General features: G+C 42.9%; 1 protein-coding gene across 2 annotated transcripts; it reads right to left on the reverse strand.

The window, feature by feature from the left end:
* Window positions 1-631: 631 nt before the first annotated feature.
* On the reverse strand, window positions 632-19,604 carry ranbp2 (RAN binding protein 2). Of its 2 annotated transcripts, XM_017423847.3 has the most exons (30): window positions 19,393-19,604; window positions 18,313-18,380; window positions 18,105-18,216; window positions 17,618-17,770; window positions 17,222-17,452; window positions 16,973-17,115; window positions 16,387-16,582; window positions 15,922-16,062; window positions 15,618-15,777; window positions 15,350-15,531; window positions 14,908-15,104; window positions 14,543-14,666; window positions 13,767-13,928; window positions 13,535-13,672; window positions 12,781-12,912; window positions 12,471-12,698; window positions 12,286-12,369; window positions 11,511-11,649; window positions 11,330-11,424; window positions 6,764-11,231; window positions 6,271-6,348; window positions 5,284-5,460; window positions 4,670-4,750; window positions 4,359-4,570; window positions 3,357-3,624; window positions 2,867-2,947; window positions 2,630-2,784; window positions 2,271-2,544; window positions 1,684-2,036; window positions 632-1,556 (listed from the first exon to the last, which is right to left on the reverse strand). In XM_017423847.3, the coding sequence occupies exons 1-30, from the start codon at window positions 19,462-19,464 to the stop codon at window positions 1,251-1,253; spliced, it is 9,210 nt and encodes a 3,069-aa protein (XP_017279336.1). In that variant the 5' UTR covers window positions 19,465-19,604; the 3' UTR covers window positions 632-1,250. The 2 variants fall into 2 exon arrangements, with proteins under 2 accessions (XP_017279336.1, XP_017279338.1); XM_017423849.3 differs by lacking the exon at window positions 6,271-6,348 and having other exon boundaries at window positions 1,251-1,556.
* Between the last annotated feature and the right edge of the window lie 64 nt (window positions 19,605-19,668).

Below are 19,668 nucleotides of genomic sequence, written 5' to 3' on the forward strand. Positions count from 1 at the left end.
TCATCCTGTCTTCTCTTAAAGGTACTCATCACAAAACATGACATCAGTCCTTCAGAACTATATCAAAGGGTGCAGTTTGAGTTTATTCCTGTAATTTTGCAGATATTTAGGTATGCAATTCTAAAATGCAGGTCCTCACTGTAAACAAAGCACTTTTTTCTGCATACTTTACTCAACAAATCAGAATGCTTTAAATACATAAAAACCGTCAGACCTCTCGATCCCAAATGGCTCTTTGATGGACGTCACCATTGCTGACCTATTTTCAGTCACTTTGGCTGTTTTAGTAGGTAAACAAACTCATGTGTGAGGTGGCAGCTGTTCATTTCTTTAATTTGAGGACAAACTAATCCTTATGATCGATCTTCGTGTCATTGCAATGAGTAGTTCAATAATGTTCGAAAAATCCCATTATTACATTTTGCGAATCCCACGAAAATCTATAACTGTACACAAACGAGCTAAAACCTTCTGGTTGTTCAAGACTAAAATATATATTTAAATTGTAAACAGTGAATGAATAAATCAAAGGATAATTTTGACAGTGTTACTGTTTGTGGAGACTGCAGCTACAGTCAAAATGCGCCTTAAAATGTGTGATTAACAGACAGAAGAAGAGTACAACCAGACGTTACATGTAAAGCAACTTTATTAACTATCAACATATTTTGGTATAAGTCCCAATTAGACCTTAACTGTGACAATCTATACATGAAATAAATCCCCTTTGTAAAACCAAATGTATCACCTTTCAAAGGGCAACACAGTGGAAAAATTCAGTTTTATTATTAAGTCCAATTGCCTGCACTGTGAAATCGAAGTATGAGGAAAAAAGGAAAGCAAACAGGGGAGTCTGAAAGTAAAAAGTAAAACCGAGGGCAGGGGTGTAGTTAAAAAGCAGTCTGTGGTCAAATTAACAGGATTGCCTTTTAACTAATTTTAAGACTCTTTTAAGAAAGAAAACAGAAAAAAATGGGGCTGATAAAGAGGACGGGCACATTCAGACTGAGCAAAAGCAAGACAAAAGAACAAAAAAAAGTCCATGTACAAATATACACACAAAATAAACAAACTGGAGATAAAGATGCAAGCCGAAAGAGCAAAAAGTGGAACATTTGCTCTGAAAATCTCCCCTCAGTGATTGCCAGTTTCCTCATTTGTGACGACATCATGGACCGGAACCACAGCGACCCTAAGTCTTCACCTTTAACTGAACCCAAACCAAGGTGTGAATCCTCATATTTAAAAATCTACAGCTTGCCACAGTCTGTGATGACCAGCCTCTTTGTAGGAGGGCCTCCCTTGGTCCCCAGCTGTCCCATCTGCTGCACCACATCCATACCGTCCCGAACCCAGCCAAAAGCTACGTGTTTGAAGTCCAGATGTTCGGCTTTCTTCAGGGTTATGAAGAACTGCGAGTTGTTGGTGTCGCGTCCACGATTGGCCATCGACAGGATGCCCGGGCCTGTGTGCCGAACGTCAAAGTTCTCGTCTTCAAACGTGCTGCCGTAGATGGACTTGCCGCCTGTGCCGTTACTGTTGGTGATGTCTCCACCCTGGGACAGAGGAAAAGAAAAAGGAAACGTGGCGATGTGAAGCTTGTAGAAAACATACAGCAGAACTGCTTTGCTGTACTGTTGAGTACTGACCTTTTTTTATTATTATTTTAAAGAATTCCCTTACCTGACACATGAAATCTGGGATGACCCTGTGGAAGATGGAGTCCCGCAGCCCGAAGCCTTTCTCTCCGGTGCAGAGAGCCCTGAAGTTCTCTGCGGTCTTGGGAACAACATTGGAGAAGAGCTCTATGGTGATGGTGCCCAGAGGCTCACCGTCGGCAGCCACTGTGAGGAAAACCTTAGGGTTTGTCTCTTTAGAGTGCTCCTGGACTCCGGACATCTGTGACAGGACACCCGACCCGTCCTCTGTGGTTTGGCCCATACGTCTTTGACATTCGCAGAAGGTTTTCTTGAAAGATTCAGTGATCTCTGGGGTTTTGAATTTGGCTGCCAGCTGCTCCACAACACCTTCACCATCTAGGGAGGGGAAAAAAACAAGAACGTGAGGAAGAGAACAGTGAGAAACCACATCTGTGAATCTTTGCAGGAATCGCAACTTCATTATGAAGCGTACGGTAAAGGGAAAGTTCATTTCTTTTGGAATAATGTGTGGTGAAGTTATTAGTTGTCTTTTTGACATTTGAGTTGTTTAATTTAAAGACAATAACCAACCTGAATCTACAAGCAGGTAAAGAAACTGCTTGTGTGTACCTGAGTAGTCTGTGGCGGTCCAGACCAGTGCGGTATCTGAGGCGTTCATGGGTTTAATCTCCATCGACTGGCAGATGGTGTGGTTGGCGCAGACCTTCATGACCTGGTCTCTTCTCATCAGGATTCGATAAAAATGTTTGGCTGGGTGGAAGAGGATCTTGATGTCTCCGGTGCCGCGCTCCTTCCACTGGCTGAGGTCGCGGTCCCATCGGTACAGCCTGGCCCGCTTCTTGAACAGGATTTCCTCGTCCTCCTCTCCGGACTTCGTCTCCACCTGAGCGGCACGTGACACTCAAAGATAAAGTACTGTCCTTTAATCGTTTAATGATCTAATTTTTAAAAATGATAAAATTAAGTACCTCAGGTAGGGATACAATAGGCTCAAAGTGAATGTCAACATTTTTAGGAGCGTCCTCTTCATCACTTCCCTCCTCGTCAGCTTCGTTTTTAGCCTCAGAAGACACAGAAGCTCCAAAAACCATCGCACCAGCATTTGCCCACGAGAAATTATCGTCTACACAAGGAGAAAACACAAAACATTATTATTTTAACACTTATCAACAATGAAAAGCTACAGACACAATCTTGAAGCCAACCTTGTGTTCCAAATGCAAATCCCTCTGTGTTTTTAGCCAAGTCAGCAAAAGAAAATCCTCCCGGAGAACTGAAGCCAAAGTCTGCAACGATAAAAAGTTATTAAACTCTGAATAAATTGTTTTTCATGCAGCAGAAGGTGGGCTCAGCAACATGAGCTCAAATTAAATGTGAAGAAACAAACATGTTACCCACATGCTTTAATTACATCTTACTAAATATGGGCACAATATTAACTGGGATATTTTACCAAATTCTCTTCCAAAAGTTACAACGATAAGTTTTATTTTTATACTCCAATTTGTGTTTTCCAACTGCTTTTAAATAAATAATAATCTATAAATAAATACAAGACCAGGTAAAAGTGAAACTCTTTCTACATTCTGTCAGGTCCAAGAAGAGGATTTTAGCTGAGATGTTTTATTTATTCAACACAATATTCCAAGTCTCGCAGACCCAGTGTGAGCTCTGGATGTTAAATGTCCTCGGTACCTGGCCCGGCTGTTGTAGCAGCTAAAGACGCAGCTCCTGTCCCCATTTTAGTCTTCGGTTCTGGACTCTTCTTAGTCGACAGGTCAATGGGGAAACTGCCGCTGGGCGTTTCGCTCCGAGTCTCTGCTGGCTTGTTTGAGGTTTGCTCCTCTGATGTAGACCTGCTGCCTGAAGCCTCCGGACTGCTGGATGACGGACCGGAGGCCGGGTCTTCTGGGGGGGCTGCAGGACTGCCCGAGGCCGGCTCAGCTCCTTTTAACTGGGCGACCTGTTATAAACCCACATTAATCAGTGACTGTATGATGAATACATTCTTTTTGGGTTTACTTGTGTAAAATCTGCCTGGCATTCCTCCTCCTCACATATGTGTCTGTGGTTATTAGCAGCTGCCCATCCACAAAATGTAAAACAAGGTATATGTTTGTTTTGCAGTTTAATGCTCAGGTGCTCATTATTGATGATTTCATAATACAGATATCCAACAATCAGTTTGACAGATTGTTTACCTGCTTCTTTGTTTTTCCTGCCCACTGTCAGGTGTCAATGTAGTGAAAATGTCACTTCATCCATCAGTAATTATGTCATGGATGACCGATGTTTAATGTGAGAGGTTACAGCTTATTTAGTGCTACTGAGGTAAGAAAAACTGTTCAACGTATCTCAGAGTTTAAAGATGAGTGCATTTCTGTTTATTTGGAAATGGGAGCTGTGCATCCTTTTTCTGAAGATTACTCACTCAGTTAATAATTGTATAGATCTGTATTTCACCACTGACCACAAATATAAACCTTGAGGCTATCAGACAAATATGTTAGGAAACTATCTATTTTACCTATATAACCCTGACCCTAATTAATGTGATTGTACCACTAACATCATGCAGTATGTTGTAGACAACACCAAACCCAACAAATAAACATTACACCACCTGTTACTAGATAATATCTGCTTTCATCATTGTGAGTCAAGCTCAGCGCTGGCTCAGAGAGCTGTATTCATTACCAGGTCTTGGTGCGCTTTGCGGACTTCTGTCTCAAAGTCTTCTGGCTTGTCATTGTCCGGGTCGCTGTCCGTGGTGCTCAGGCCACAGAAGAACGTGGGAGGAAGCTGGAGACTTTTTGCCTTCTCCTCCTCCTCTGGTGTTGGTTTCTTCTCCCACACAACCTGACAGTCTGGCTCTGAGAGCCGAACACAAGCTTGCTGCGAGACGACGTCTGGCACACAGCAGAGGATTAAGATTAAATCTAGTTTGATTCTTTTAAAGGCACATAGTTAAAACAAAAACATTCAAATAGATGTTTTTACAGCCTTACCTTCACCAGAAGCTGCAGCCTCAGGAGGATCAGGGTACAGTTTTCCATTCAAAGCCCTCACTGCTGACTCATAGTCCTCATCTAAAAGTAAAACAAAACCATTAAATATCACCCTTTAACCTTTCTTTACAGACAAAATTTTTAAAACAGACTTTGTTCTATGCCAGTAATCATTAATGCAAGACATTTTAATTTGCCTCATTGTTTATTAGCTTTAAAGACAAGCACTGTCGCTGTTATAATGAGTTGTCTGGCAACAGATTCTTCCAGAAAATATTGCAAATAATTTAAATGTTTCTGCGACTTTTGTGTCACTAATGGAGACTAAGACCTGCTTGTAATAATTTACCTAATCATTGCAGGGAACAGCTTTAAAAAATGAAAACAAATACAGGAAAAAATGAAAGTGGTGTCAACCCAAAAACACATTGTGGAATCGTCATATCTATTATTTTTAACCAGCTGTTTTCATTGGGGACAATTGGGACAAATATGTCAAAATGTTCTGAAATGGCTATAATTGTACAATTCATAATTGTGACATGGACAAGTCAGGAGCTAAATAAGTCCAGTTCCAATCAACTAGACCCTTGGTTCTCAGTTTTTTGTCTCACCGTCTGTTTCATCATCGCTTACGTAGCCCGGCTCATTTTTGTAGCAGAAGAAGGTGAGAGGCAGCAGCAGCTTTCTGGCAAAATCTGCCTGTTCAGCAGTGGGCTCCTTGACGTAAACGATCTCCACATCAGAGTCCTCATCCAACCCCAAGCTGCCTCCTGCTGCCCGAGGGGGGGCTGCGATGGAGAGAAACAACGGAGGCAGACAGTATTAAGTAACGCTGGCAGGGAACTGCTCAGAAAATGAGAAAAATCAAGTTGACTCACTGCCTTTATGAGCCTAAGTGTTAGAACCACTCTCACACCCAAAACAAATCTCATGCATGACAATAAATAGCATGCATGTGATTTACAACAGTGAGGAACAACTTGTATTAAGACAGCATTCTTTGTGTTTTTCACAAACTTCCTCTCGGTGCAACATGAAACCACTACCTGAGATTTAGCCCTAATTAGCCTCTGCTGATGTGCAGATCAGTGGCAAAGGTCTTCCCAGGAAGGGAATCACGTTTCATGCTGTTGCTACACATCCAGGGCTAAAAACGGCATGTGTGATGTTTGCACAGTGCATGCCTCTCTGAAGGAACATCCTCTGCTCTCAGCTCACCTTTCAGAAGATACTCAGTTTTCACTGATGCTGCTGATGTAGAACTATGCTTTATGATTCGAGGAAATAAATGAATAAATATAAGGTTTTGTAACTCACAGATGGGACCTTTAAGGCAAACTACCACCATTAAACGAGCTGAATGACTTACAACTTGAAGCACCTTTCCATAATCACTCCCTAAAATAAGTGCTACAACCAACAAAAAAAAAAATGAACTTGAAAACATTGGACATGCATATTAGCTTTTTTTTTTTTTTTTTTTAAATCTCCACTCCGTGCATCCAGGTTATTCCAGGTTATAGTTTTTCTAGTAGCAGTAGGGTTCCAGCCAGGTGGCAGCTGAGAGGTGTTAACACACACTGCAGTAATTAGAGTACCTGAGGTTTCAAATTGGATGGTGGATGTGTTGGTCCAAAAAGCCATTGGGTTATCTTTGAAAAGCCTAAAGTCCAGCCCTAAAGGATGATGGGTGTTTGGGCGAAGAGAAACTAATTATGAGGCTGGTATAATAATAAAAAACAATACTACTATTGGTCAAATGTAAAATAGATGTATTATTCTTATTTAACTGACTTCAAAGTAGTTACCACTAATTTGTAATGAATACCTTAAGTGTTCTTTACAATAGATACAATTTGATCACATGGGTAAATGTAAATATACACCTCATGTTTCAGCACATTTAACTGGCTACACAGGGAGGAAATGGGAACCGATTTCAGGCAAAATTCTGCCCAAATTATTTGGTGAGGATCACTAAACAATGAGATGCAGATGGAACAAGACGGACAATAAAATGGCCAAAGAAAACAGTTTTCATACTCATTCAAAAATAATGAAAATTAAACAGTTTACGCTATTTGTTCTTACCTGTGTTCATCTTGAAGGCAGGAGCAGCAGACGGAGGCTTAACCAAACTTTCAGCATCTGAGGTTTTCAAACCTGATCCAGATGTTTGAGCTTCTGAGAGAGCTCTTTGAGTCCCAAAAATTTTCTGGAGGCTATCAATGCCAAAGACAAACTTAGGGGGAGACACCACAGTCTTTGAAGGATTAATCGGGCTCTGAGGTCCTGCTGGACTAGGCCCGATGTCAGTGGGCGGTTCTGTACGTTCCTTTGTCGTCTCTTCTAGAACAGCGATCGCTGCCGTCCCACAGACAGCTGCAGCCGTGTTTTCGGGTGCTGCTGTTCCGCTGTCCTGCCCCGCAGTAGTTCGGAACGTCACAGGAGTCATAAGTTCCCCTTTCTCTTGTGCCACCTTGGCCTCCTCAAAGACCTGTTTAAATGTGTTAGCAGTGTCCTGCAGCTTGAACCTCACAGCCAGCTGCTCTATTTTACCCTCTCCTTCCTCTGCAAAGTCCAAGGCGCTCCAGACCCAGGCCTTCTCCGCCCCCATCATGGGTTCCAGCCTCATCATTGCTGTGATCCACTGGTTGGCACAGATCTTCAGTACCTGGTCTCTCCTCATTATCAGCCTCACTCGTTTGGTGTCATAATTCTGTAAGACCTTCAGGTCTCCGATGCCCCTCTCCTTCCATTGTTTCACTTCTTTGTCGTAGCGATACAGTTTGGCTCTGTGGCTGAAGACCACCTGCTCATTCTCCTCTCCAGTAGAGATCTCAACTAAATCGGGCAAAGGAACCACAGGTTCAAAGTACTGTCCATCCCGTTCTTCGTCCTGAGTATTATCCTGCTCCTCGTCTGTACCCACTGAGGCTCTGCTCAGGTTGAGCTTTGCAGGAGACTTGGAAGGGCTGATGCCAGGCTGAAAACTGAAGCTGAACCCACCAGTAGATTCCCCAAAGCGGAAAAGGTTCTTTCTCAGGGGACTGCTGGAAACAGGGGTAGCATAAACAGAAGAGTCAGCAGTTTCGTCTAAAGCTCCTTCTCTTAGGTCATAGTTGTCCCACTCCAAGCTAGGGCCAGTGGTTTCACCATGGGGCCTGATGACGAGACCTGAAACTTCCCCCGAGGTTGCAACGTCTCCCTGATTGTCTTCGTCTTTGATCTTTGTTTTCTCATCTGTCAAAAACGATTTCAGGTCTTTCAAACCGGTTTTCATTTCCTCTGCTTTCTTAATAAGGTGTGCCGTTCTGCCGGTGTCTACCAGCTTGTGGGGGGTTTGCAGGGGAATATCCAAGAGAAGCCGCTGACACTCTTCAAACTTCTGCTTAAACTCTTCAGCGAGCTCTGTGGTTTTAAATTTAGCAGCCAACTGTTCAAGCTTAGCATCTCCATCTGAGAAGTCATTGGCCATCCAAATCCATGCTTTGTCTGAGCCTGCCAGGGGCTTAAGGTTCGTGGTGGTGGTGATCCAGTGGTTGGCACAAACCTTCAGAACTTGATCTCGTCTCATCAGCACCCTTAGCCGACCATTGGTGTTATTTTTTAGGAATTTGAGGGTTCCCACACCACGTTCTTTCCATTGGCTGGCGGCGGCGTCAAATCTAAACAGTTTGACGCGCTGAGAGTACAGAACCTGTTCGTCCTCCTCGCCCGTTACCAGGTCCACTTTCTCAGGCATCTGGACCACTGGTTCGAACTGGATATCATCGTGATCCTCTGTTTTATACATCCCATCATCTTCCTGATGGTTTGAGGTTTCTGCCTTGGTGGGGGTTGTCTGGAATGATGAGAACACCTGTTCCCCAGCCCCAGAGAAACCTTTGAAATTAGGATCGTTCTGGCCAAACTGGAAGCTCCCTCCAGAGGATTTTGCCAAGTCTGCAAAACTGAATGTATTGGCTTTCCCAGCAATTAATGGATTCTCATCTTTTTCTGGTTGGTCCTCAGAAGATACAGACGGGTTATCTTTCTCCTTATGTTTGTCGGCTATTGTTTTCAGGAGACTGGAGGCTGACCCGGATGGTGTTTGCTCATTGGATGAAGCTGAATCTTTTGCTGGGTCTTGAATGCCAAACTTGAAGCCACCAGCTGGAATGGGCATTGAGAAAGAGAAGCCTGTAGAACCTGTGGTGGTGGGTACAGACTGAGGAGCTTCAAATTTGAAAGAGCTATCTGAGCTTTTCTCTTTGTTTTGACCAAACTGGAAAGTACTGCCACTTACAAAAGGCATTGTAAACGCAGTTGCAGAAGGCTGGCTTGATGAGGTCTTGGTTCCAAAGGAGAAATTGAAGGCAGAGGCTGAGGAAGCGGAGCTGCTTGTGCTTTTAGCATTAGGATTTGGAGTCTGACAGGCCACACATTTATCAGCAGAGGCTTTATTTCTGACAAGACAAGTGTCACAATCCCATTCTCCTTCCTTCATGGCAAACATGGCTGCTAAAGAAGGATTTTCATTTGGAGCATGGCAGGAAACGCATTCGGTAGCTGACGCTTTATTTCTGACCAGGCAGGCATTGCAATCCCACTGTCCGTCTTTCTTAGGAAGCTCAGAGCCAAATCCTGATGCTGCTGGAATATTTGATGCTACTGGAGCCCCATCAGTAGATTTTGCTGCAGGGTTTAGACTTTTACAGGCAACACATTTGTCAGCAGATGCTTCATTTCTTACTTCACATACATCACAGTCCCACTGTCCAGGCTTCTTACTGAACTGTGCACTGATTCCAGAGTCAGTGACAGATACAGAGGGCTGTACTGCAGGTGTAGTTGTAGCAGGTGTAGTTTGTGCTATCACAGATGTTTTAACTGCAGTTTTAGGAGCCTTACATGAAACACAACTGTCTGCGGAGGCTTCATTTTTTGCCAAACACTTTTTACAGTCCCACTGCTCTGGCTTTTTACCAAACTGTGATCCAAAGCCAAACGTATTCATTGCTGTGTCTGCAGGTTTTGAGGAACTGGTGCCAAACGTAAAGGAGGATGGTATAGAGGCTCCAAAAGCACCAAAACCAGAAAATGTAGAGCCAGAACTGCTTGGCTTTGATGAATCAGTACCAAATTTGAAAGTATATGTACTTGGTTTGGTTTCCCCAGCAGTCTGAGTTTCTGGTTTTGCTGAAGATTGTGGATTGGCAAGTTGACATGCCGCACAGCGCATATCTGTGGGTTTATTTCTCACACAGCACACAGGGCACTCCCATTCTCCTTCTTTGAGTGCAAACTGGGCTACTAAAGATTCAGAGTCTTTTGAACTTTCCTCCTTCTTCTCCTGTTGATTTTGCTTTTCAGGTGATTTGGGCACAATTCTCTGGGCTTCCTCAAACTTAGCTTTGAAAAGAGCTGCCTCATCTACTGTTTTGAAGCGAATGGCCAGTTGTTCAGGTTTAGGCTCTTCGTCTGCATAATCAATGGCATTCCACACCCAGGATTTGTCAGAGCCAGCATTTGGTTTCAACAGCATGTCAGCATTGATGTAGTGGTTTGCACAGATCTTAAGAACTTGTTCCCTTCTCATCAAGAGGCGGACCTTCCCTTTAGTGTTGTGCTTCAGGATTTTAACATTACCAATGCCTCTTTCTTTCCACTCTTTTGTGTCAGTGTCAAATCGATACAACTTTGCCCTGTTGCAAAACATTTCCTCCTCCTCTTCTTCACCCGTTTTCACATCAACCTTGTCAGGAAGAGGAACAATAGGTTCGAAGTGAGGACCATCCTCATCTTCATCCCCATGTGTGCTATCATTGTCGCTCTCAGCTGGTTTTTCCTGCTCTGTTGGCTTACCAAGGCCAAACACTGGTTTGGTAACGTCTCCAAATTTAAATGGCTGATCCACTTTTCCAAAAAGACTTCCAGTGTTCTGTGTGGAATCAGTAAATGAGAAGCTGGTGATGTTTTTATTGCCAAAGGTGAAGATGCTAGTTTGACTGGAGGGCTGCTCCTGGGCTGGAGGCTTTTCTGGAACTGCATCAGTTTTTGAGGGAATGTCTGATGTGAGCAGCCCAAGCAAACTTTCACTGTGCTTGGCTTGAGAAGCTGAGAAAGTAAAATCGCCATCATTGGATTTAAAATTGGAATTGAATTTGAAAGCCGTTGAAGGTGTGGACTGGGCAGCTGGTCCTGAACCAAAGCTCGGTACTCTGGGAACTTCAGGAGGAGCGTACTGGCTGAAGGAAAGCTTCCCAAAGTCCATAGACTTCCCCTCGATATTCTTTGGGGGTTGAACAGGGACTACAGAGGGCTTGGTGAAGTACCCAGGTTCAGGCAGAGATGGGTTAGTGGTTTGCTGGGCAACACTCTGGCCATAATATTCTTCACTATATGGGGAAAGAAGGCTTGTGGCTGGTGATTCAAATCGAAGAGGGGCACCGAACGCTTGGTCCTGCGGAGGGTAGATGCAAGCTGGGGCTGTCTGCAATGGAGGTGTGTGAGTGGGCGGCTGGTAGGAATACATGTGCTGCTGAGGTGGCATACGGTTCACACCATACATCGGACCCTGTGTAAACACAGAAAAATGAAAAAAAAAAAATACATACCCTATAATGGTCAGTGCAACTTAATTTCTATAAATCAGTGTTGGATGACAATAATTACCTTGGTTGGAGTTACATTTGCTGCTGTGCGCAAAAGATACTGAGAGTTATAAGCTGGAGACTGATTGTAATACAGAGAGGGACCTGTGGTAGCAACTTTAGAAAGAGAAAAGCAGGTAAATAAACTGTTGGAATTATAGATTTCACAGTGTTTTAAATTTAGATGTACATGGAAGACTAACCTGTTAGGGGGGCTCCATGGTAGGATTGGACGGGGGTGAAAGAGTCCTGCAAGCATTCTGCCCTGTAGCCCTCCCCATATAGCTTATGAGGAGAGCCTGCGTTCCCTGAAGAGTTGTGTTTCAGATCATGAACCTCATTCTGCAAAACAGGAGCTTAATGAGTAAATACAGTAATGCACTATGGTTATTTAGAGCTCATTTATGACCGACGGCTCAACCACATCAAGAACGATGCCAACAAAACAAACTATGACAACTAGAGGCAGGAAGCATGTGCTGTGCTCTCCAACAATACTACAGCCTCAAAATAAACTTTAAAGTCCTATTACTGATGCGGATTGAACAGAAAAACAATAGGATGAGCAAATCTTAGCTTGATAATACATTGCAAAGAAAACAAGGTGGTTTTAGAAGAAAAATGCTTCCTATTCCATTAATTAACATTATTAATAAAAGTAGAAACAAGGAAAATACAAAAATAAAGAAGAGGACAACAGCTTAGTTTTGATGTTTAGAAATAAGAAGAAACAGCTTGTAACACCTTTGATGCTATCTCTCTTTGAATCAAGGAGAGAATGTGGTGGTTGTATTTGGATTGATCATTAAAATTATTCAACAATTTTCTTAAAAAGTGATTGGGAATATATCAGTTTTTATATTATCATCTACAAAAACATCATTCTGTAGTTACTGTTATAGACTGTGGTGTGAAAGGGCTTCAACGGCAGCTGAAATGTTGGTAAAAACCAGAATAAAGTCAATCTTCAGGTCTGACCTTGAGAGCTTCAACCTGCTGACAGAGCATCTGAAGGAGACTTTTCTGGTCCTCAACCCAATGAGGTGGTGTCTTTGGTGAAATCTAAAAATAAAAGTAAAATGTAATCAAACTCAGATTTGTGAGCTTTGACAAACACAATGAACCAATCAAATCCAAACACCACCCCCATAATATGGGCTCACCAGTCTTTTGGAAGGAGAAACAATGCTTTTGTTCGGAGAGGGAGTAGAAAACTTGATGTGAGAAATGGCTGCGCTGGTTTCTGCAGGATGAGCAGGGCTAGAGTGAGCTAGTCCTCTTTGATGGTCCAGTTCCTTCCCATTCTCTTCATCCATGTCCTCCCCAGTCTCCCCTAGTTGCTGGTTTACATCATTCAGGAGGTCCACCACCTCCTCCATGGACACAGGAAGCTGGGATACAAAAAAACAGAATGAATTTCACAACTGCGAGGTTCAAACTAAGTAAAAACATGTTTAAACAATAAAGACTAACCTTATCTATATCCTCTGCATTGGCATTGTAGATCTTTGACAGATAATTCCTGAACTTTCTCAGGAAAGTTATACATCTGTCCTGAGTCTCTTCCACCCCATTGCTGGCCTCTTCTGCCAGCCGTTGATAGATCTGCGAAAAAGAAAGGAGAGAGAGAGAGAGAAAAAAAAGAGCAATATGACATTAAAAGTTTGATCCATGTTAGTAATAACCACTCAACCAAGGACAACCAATGGCCACTGCTGTACCTCCCCATATTGAAGTTGTTTGGGAAAAAAAAAGCAGCAAGTGAAAAACCCTGATGTTTGCTGAGTCGATTCATTATTAGTCCAATTTTTAATATTCAGGCTCCCTGCTCAATTAGGCATGTTTTAATGGGTTTTAAATACACAAAAAAAATCCATGTGTAATCTCACATTTTATAGACTTTTTTTTTTACATTTAGACTTTTATTAAGCATTCAGAGGTTCAGCGTTCAACAATTTGTGATGGCAGTCTTCTGAAGCGCTCTCCTGAACTGAAAAAGCAACACAGTCACCGTCACATTACCATATAGAGCTCATTCATTACTCTGATCTAATAAGAGCTAATCAGTGTTATCTCAATCACTGACAGACCTGTCATAATGTTAGGATAAGTGATATCTACACCTATAGTGTAAAAACAGATGGGAAACCTGAAATCTGGACAATGAGTACAAAAACAACAGAAAACCATTTTTAAAGGTAGAATGGTGACAGTGGTTATAATTTACCTGTGCCAAATGCCAGGAGGAGGACAGGTTACTGATGCTTTCCAAAGTGGCGATTGCCTCCTCGGTTCTGCCTTCGATATCCAGGAGAACAGCGTATGCTATTTTGGCTTCCTCCTCGTAACCTTTCACAGCAGAAATCTGAAAAGAAACAAACGCAGAAACTATTTAAAAAAGACAAACATGGCATTTTAAAAAATGAACTAATAGATGAAAACATGAGAACTTTATTAACCTGAATATCCTTGGAGTGAAAGTGTAAGAAGAGAGGGTCGAGGGGCTCTGCTATACTCCTTCTGTTTTTAATTTTTTCCAGCTGAGGCAAAACAACTCTCCAGTAATGAACACTGCGGCCGATGTACTCCTTCTGGTCATAGTACGAGTTCATCCCATCTCCCTGTGTTAATAAACACGTTAATACACATGTCATAAGGAAGGCATGCCTGTCTCATTGGCTTATGGTAGCTGTTTGACACAAACCTCTTCTTCGGTTGTTACAAATCCTATCAGAAATACAAAAGACACATTGCCAAGGAGGCAGCACATGTGTCTGTTTGGACATTTTACACTTAATCCCTGCCAAGCAGCTGCAGACTGAGCAACAGGAAGAAGCAGGTGTGAAGGCAGGAGAGTCTGCACAGCTTTTGGCAGGGCTCCCTACATGCTGTTCAGCCTGTCAGCGTGTAAACGACTGCCAGTTTCCTAAACGACGTGAGAGAGCTAGAGGAGGAATTAACGTTTTTAAATGAACAAAGCCCATCTTCATAAAAGATGCTAATGAGGTTATAATTTACTCTTTGAGAAATATGCTGCTCTGTCTTTATCATGTTGCAGAGCTAAAATATTTTGACAAACTCCTAAAAAGAGCTCCATTAAAATAAATAAATACCATGTTTTCAGAAACTGTAATCAGCTCCAGGGCTTCAGAGCCTCCAGCTGACAAACTCTTGGTTTACTCTTTCTGGAAACGTGTCAGGCTTCTTGAATAACTGTGTGTGTGTGTGTGTGTACCGTCTGGCTGAGAGTCCGAGCCCAGTGGATAGCCAGCGCTGGCTGCAGCCCGTGTTTCTCTCCGGCCCTCAGACTGTTCAGTCCATGCTGCACAATCATCCGCAGCTTGGCTGTTGTACCGGGACTGCAGGAGGAGAAACATGAAACACACACATCTACAATTAAATCATGTCATTAAAATGTAAATTTTATTCCTTTAAGGTTTTATAAACCACAGCTCTGACTGGTATTAAAGAAAACTGCTAAAACTGAAATGTATGCATTTTATTTTAATATTAGGATCTATAAATACCTGTACTTATGTGAAGCACAGAGTGCGAGTCCTGAAACTCAAAATATATCAAAATGCAAGTGTCGTCACTCACACTGCTCGCTTGTGGATGAGGCTGTAGATGGCGTCCCACCACTCCCTCTGTCTGTCGGTGGTCAGGAGGCGGAGGAGAGGAACAGGGAGGCAGCGAGGCTCAAAGAGCTGCTGCTGCTGCGGACTCATCCCCCTGCTGATTTTCGCCGTGTCCTGGAGCTGACAGTGGCTGCAGAACACCACGCCGTATAAAAACACCTGAGCGGAGCAAACAAAAGAGAATGAAACCGTTTTACAAAAAGGAGACAGTAAAATGCCATCAATCAAGCGAAAACGCTGATGTTAAACTGTTCTGAGACTGCAGCATTACAGCATTCGGAAAATAAATCACCTACAAAACCCAAAAAGCAAACACACACATCTGTGCAACTCCTGGTTTGGAACTGTGGCAAATTTGCCGTAAATTAAGGAGCTGCTGACAAATTATCACAAAGTCCGCCTACCTCCAGATCCAGCAGACAGATGGACTCTGGTGTGTTGGTGTCTAGCTTTGACGTCTCCAGTGTAAGTCGTGGAAAAAGCTGCTGCAACCAGTCCCTCATAGGTGGTCTCTGGCCCAGAAGAGTCCACTGCAGTCCCAACCAGCTGAGATGTTGAAGTTCACCGCTGTGCAACAGGATGGAGCCTACCCAAGATGCAACAGCAGTGTTATTGGAATAGAAGGTCATTACTTTTGGTCTTCAATACTTTGAGCAGATATCAGTTTTGTACCCGTGTCCCATCTGGTCAGTTTGGAGAGCTCTGGAGCCACGGCACAGATGGAGCGAATATCATCACCGGCTATGAAAGAGGATCCAGGGGAGGCCTGCGGACCCCAGAGGAGTTCGAACACAGACTCCTGACCTCCAGGATTCCCAAACGCCTCCACCACCTACACATAGTAAACGTAAAGTTATGCATCTGTTTTCACAGATATGATCATTTAACTTGTGCTTTTTCATTCTATAGTTAGTACTGATGAAAGATTAGTGATGTTAAGATAACAGTTATTGTAATCTTTAAAACAAGGACTGACCTCTCTGATCAAAGCGGACGAATCAGAGCTCAGGTTGAACAACATGTGACCAGCCTGACTCTGTCGGTCGTTTGCCAGCAGCTCCAGAAGCTGCGGGGCCGACAGGTCTCTTTTGGTCACTTTTGATTTTGGTCTGGGGACCTGGTGGAAAGAAAAAAACAAAACACAACAAACTTTATTTCTCCAAGTAAGTCAATAAGCAGAAACAAAGAACGCATACTTTGTTCAAGGGGAGGTTTGGAGCTTTTTAAACTCATACCTGTCCCAATTTCATTCAATCATCTGTGCAAACCAGACCACAATTAGATACCTTACATACAATTTATAGTAGTATGTTTGCTTTCATCTCTGTCATTTTCATCACATGCAGAAAAAAAAGCTTTTCAGGCATCTAAGTGTAAAGGGCTCGCATGGATTCCTCCAAACAGTTAAAAACTCAACGATGCAGAACCACACATGAAGTACCTGGTATGCCACCAGATAACACAGCGCAGACAGGTCATTGACAGCCCTCCACGTCTGCTGCCGATCGTGAGCCAGTTTCAACAGCAGCGTGCCAGCATGCAGGTAGAGGTGACCTCTCAACTCCATGAAGACTTCAAAAAGGTCATCAGTGTGGCGGTTGGCAGTGCTGCTCAGCATCTGCATTGCTTGGTCAAAACTGCACAGAGTTCAACAGGTTTTAGAGGAGCTTGAAACAGTGATGAAAATACATTTAAGCATCACAAAATCCAATTAGATGTTTTCATTTGTACTATACAGTCAGAACAAACTGCCATTTGAGTAAAAATAATAACCAAAGACACACCCACAACTAACATCGTTAATAAAAGCACCACTCTATCCCATCAATTTTTCATGAAATATTGATGACAAAGACATGCCTGCTGTGTCTGATAATGTTGAATTAGTTGTGAGCAGAACTCTGATAAATACAGAAACCTGATCTGATATAAAACAAGCATAAACATAAATAAAGTAGACTCAATTAGATTTAATGAATACACTTCTTTTAAAGTCTATAATACCAACAGCAGTGAATCTGACGTACCCTCTGAATGCATCTAGGCTCGCATGCACGCTGCTGTCTGTCAGGGTGATTCTCAGCAAGCTGCAGTGTGTCAACAACACCTCTCGCTGGAGACGTCGACACATCTTCTCATTATTCGAAACGCTGGGCTGAGCCAGATACTCCTGAAACAAAGTTCATCAATTCTTCAGTTTTCTTCTTTTCACATTAAACGTTCCAAAAGTAATAAAGCAGGCCGCCGCCATATCAGAATTAAAAGTGCATTCTGACCTGCAGCGTGTGCAACACCACGGTGTACCAGTCCAGACTGTTGCGCAGCAGGCCTCTCTTCTCAGCAGCCAGGCAGTGTTTAACAGCCTCGTCGAGCCGACCATCCTGACAGAACAGCTGAACCAGCTTCACGTTCACATGAGCATCAGCTGGCCGTGCCGCCAGCTCAGCCTGGAGGAGGTCGAACAACTGGTTCCAGCCCTGCTGGCCCTGACGACTCAACAGACGCTCCTGAATCGAGACAAGCACACTCAGCGTGGTGTCTACTTTTTTTCTTAGTAATCACAGCTGGCTGTGAACTGTGAACTGGGCAGCTGCTGGTAAAGTACACAGCAGAACCAACAGTTTGTACCCTCCATGTCAGCTGTCAAAGAGACACAAGGGAAAGACTTTTACCTTCAGGTTGAAGACCTCTGGGTGTCCAGGCATGAGCTTTGCAGCTTTCTCAACCCAAAACTCTGCTCTGCTGTCACATTCTTTCTTATCAACGAGTAACTCGGCTACCTTCAGCACCAGGTCCTTCTGCACCGGGTTCAAGTCCACCGAGCGCTGTGTGAACAAAGAGGTCAAGAAACATTAAAACATCAACAAACAACTTCATTACACCAAGCAGACAATGGTATTTATTATAATATAAACAAGGTTGAGCGTGTAAATTCAGTTTAATGTTCCTGAGAGATCTGAAATAGATTTATTACAGCAAAGTATTCCAGAGCAAATTATCACAAATTACCATCCATCTATTGGTAGAAAAGTTTTCTACACTCTTATCTCAACATAGACAACAATTTTCATAAAACTACCCTCCTGTGCAATGGAAACAATTAATGTTTTGTTTATTGAGTCACAATGTTTATTTTCTTTTGATCAATGCATTCTCTACCTTATAACACCCGACTGCTTTGTTGACATCTCCCTCTCTCTCGTAGAGCTGTCCAAGGAATTTGTGTGCTTTGGGATCCCTTTCCTGTACCCTGAGGTACTCCGACACGTGCCTAGAAAGAACGTGAAACACGCCAACAAGCGGTCAGCACAACTTTGAAAGACGCAGAAACACAGCCAGTCAAAAAGTGAGGCGCTCACATGCTTACCGCTTCGCAAGTTCATATTCCTTTGCTTCAAAATACAACTTGGCGAATAAAAATCCTTTCACTGGCTTCTGTGGAGAGAAAACACCTCCAGGTGAGATCCCAGATAGAAATGACTTCAAGGGCTTTTAACCAGAACAGGTACAGGTTTATGACCTTGTCAGGGTTACAGCTAGCCTTTCTAATCCCACATATAGTAATAAAAGCCTCTCTAATGCACGGTGAAAGGCTTTTTGTGAGGCAGGAAGTCATTTGTCATGTGGAAATGCCCTACTGTTCATACATTTTTTTTTTTCATTTGGATTTTTTTCCAGCCAAAAACACATTTTTTTTAATTAATGCACCGGGCAGTTCCTAAATATATGTTAGTAGTTTAAGTAAATCTTGAGTTGTTAAAAGTACAACAGATAATGTCTTCTGGCATGGCTGTTAAAGGTATAAGAAGCTACTTTCTGCATCGTTTATAGTTAAACATGTTGTTTTCGTTTAAAAAAGCAGCATTTTTAGAAATTAAAATGGTGCATATTTTCATCCATCATTCACTCAACACACTGAAGGGCCAATAATTTTAGGTGCTTTAATTTCTGTTTAAATAATGTGATAAAATAACCGGATTCTCGCGATATTACAGAAACTCGTCTAGATGTTTACTGTCCTGGACCATCAGAAGAAAACTTAAACGAAGTTCATAGCGCACTTACAAACACGAAGTGCAGCGAATAAAGTGCAAATCAAAACCTTTGTTTAATACATCTATAAATTAATAAAAGTTGTAAAAGGTTGATTACTGTGGTGGCCAGCGCAGGCTGGCGCTGATTCACCAAACCGCGCATTTCGCAGCTCTACCCAGGAAAGGCGTCCTGAAGCCGGGTAAGCTAATGTGCGCGCGCCGCTAGCAGCCGGCTACAGCTAACACAGGGGCTAAACACAAGCTGATATTTACACAAACGAACTAGTTACCACTTTATTTAAACCTACACCCGGCGTTTAGGTAAAATGCAGCCAATCCTAGCCTTTACACCGGCTGCATGCCACATGTTAGGCTGTTACAGAGGCAGGCTAACGCGGTTAGCTTTAGCTTACCTCTTTGAGTGAAGGAGAGGAATTCTGTACAGATGAAACGTAGCGGTCCACTTCCGCCTTGCTCCGCCGCATGGCTACAATTAACGTGCGCTTCTAAAAAAGCTGAATATGCTCCAGAGAACGAGAGACTTTCTGGGAAACCTATGAGACGCTGACGTTAATTTCGGCTCGTCAGTCACATTAACTCCCCATGATGATATTACGCCGTCTCAATGCCGTCAAACTGCAGTGGGTCACGTGGATCGCTTTTGACCAATGAGAGCCGAGCGTTCAACT

This window comes from Kryptolebias marmoratus, linkage group LG6 (genome assembly GCF_001649575.2).
Source record: "Kryptolebias marmoratus isolate JLee-2015 linkage group LG6, ASM164957v2, whole genome shotgun sequence".
Lineage (NCBI taxonomy): Eukaryota > Metazoa > Chordata > Actinopteri > Cyprinodontiformes > Rivulidae > Kryptolebias > Kryptolebias marmoratus.

What these genes read in the sequence shown, in the direction of transcription:
- ranbp2 (XM_017423847.3), bottom strand. Translation starts at nt 19,464, where the DNA reads ATGCGGCGGAGCAAGGCGGAAGTGGACCGCTACGTTTCATCTGTACAG. An exon ending in AGCCTAGATGCATTCAGAGG is followed by an intron (nt 16,583 to 16,972) that starts GTACGTCAGATT and finishes AACTCTGTGCAG; the next exon opens with TTTTGACCAAGCAATGCAGA. An exon ending in ACTGACCAGATGGGACACGG is followed by an intron (nt 15,532 to 15,617) that starts GTACAAAACTGA and finishes CATCTTGGGTAG; the next exon opens with GCTCCATCCTGTTGCACAGC.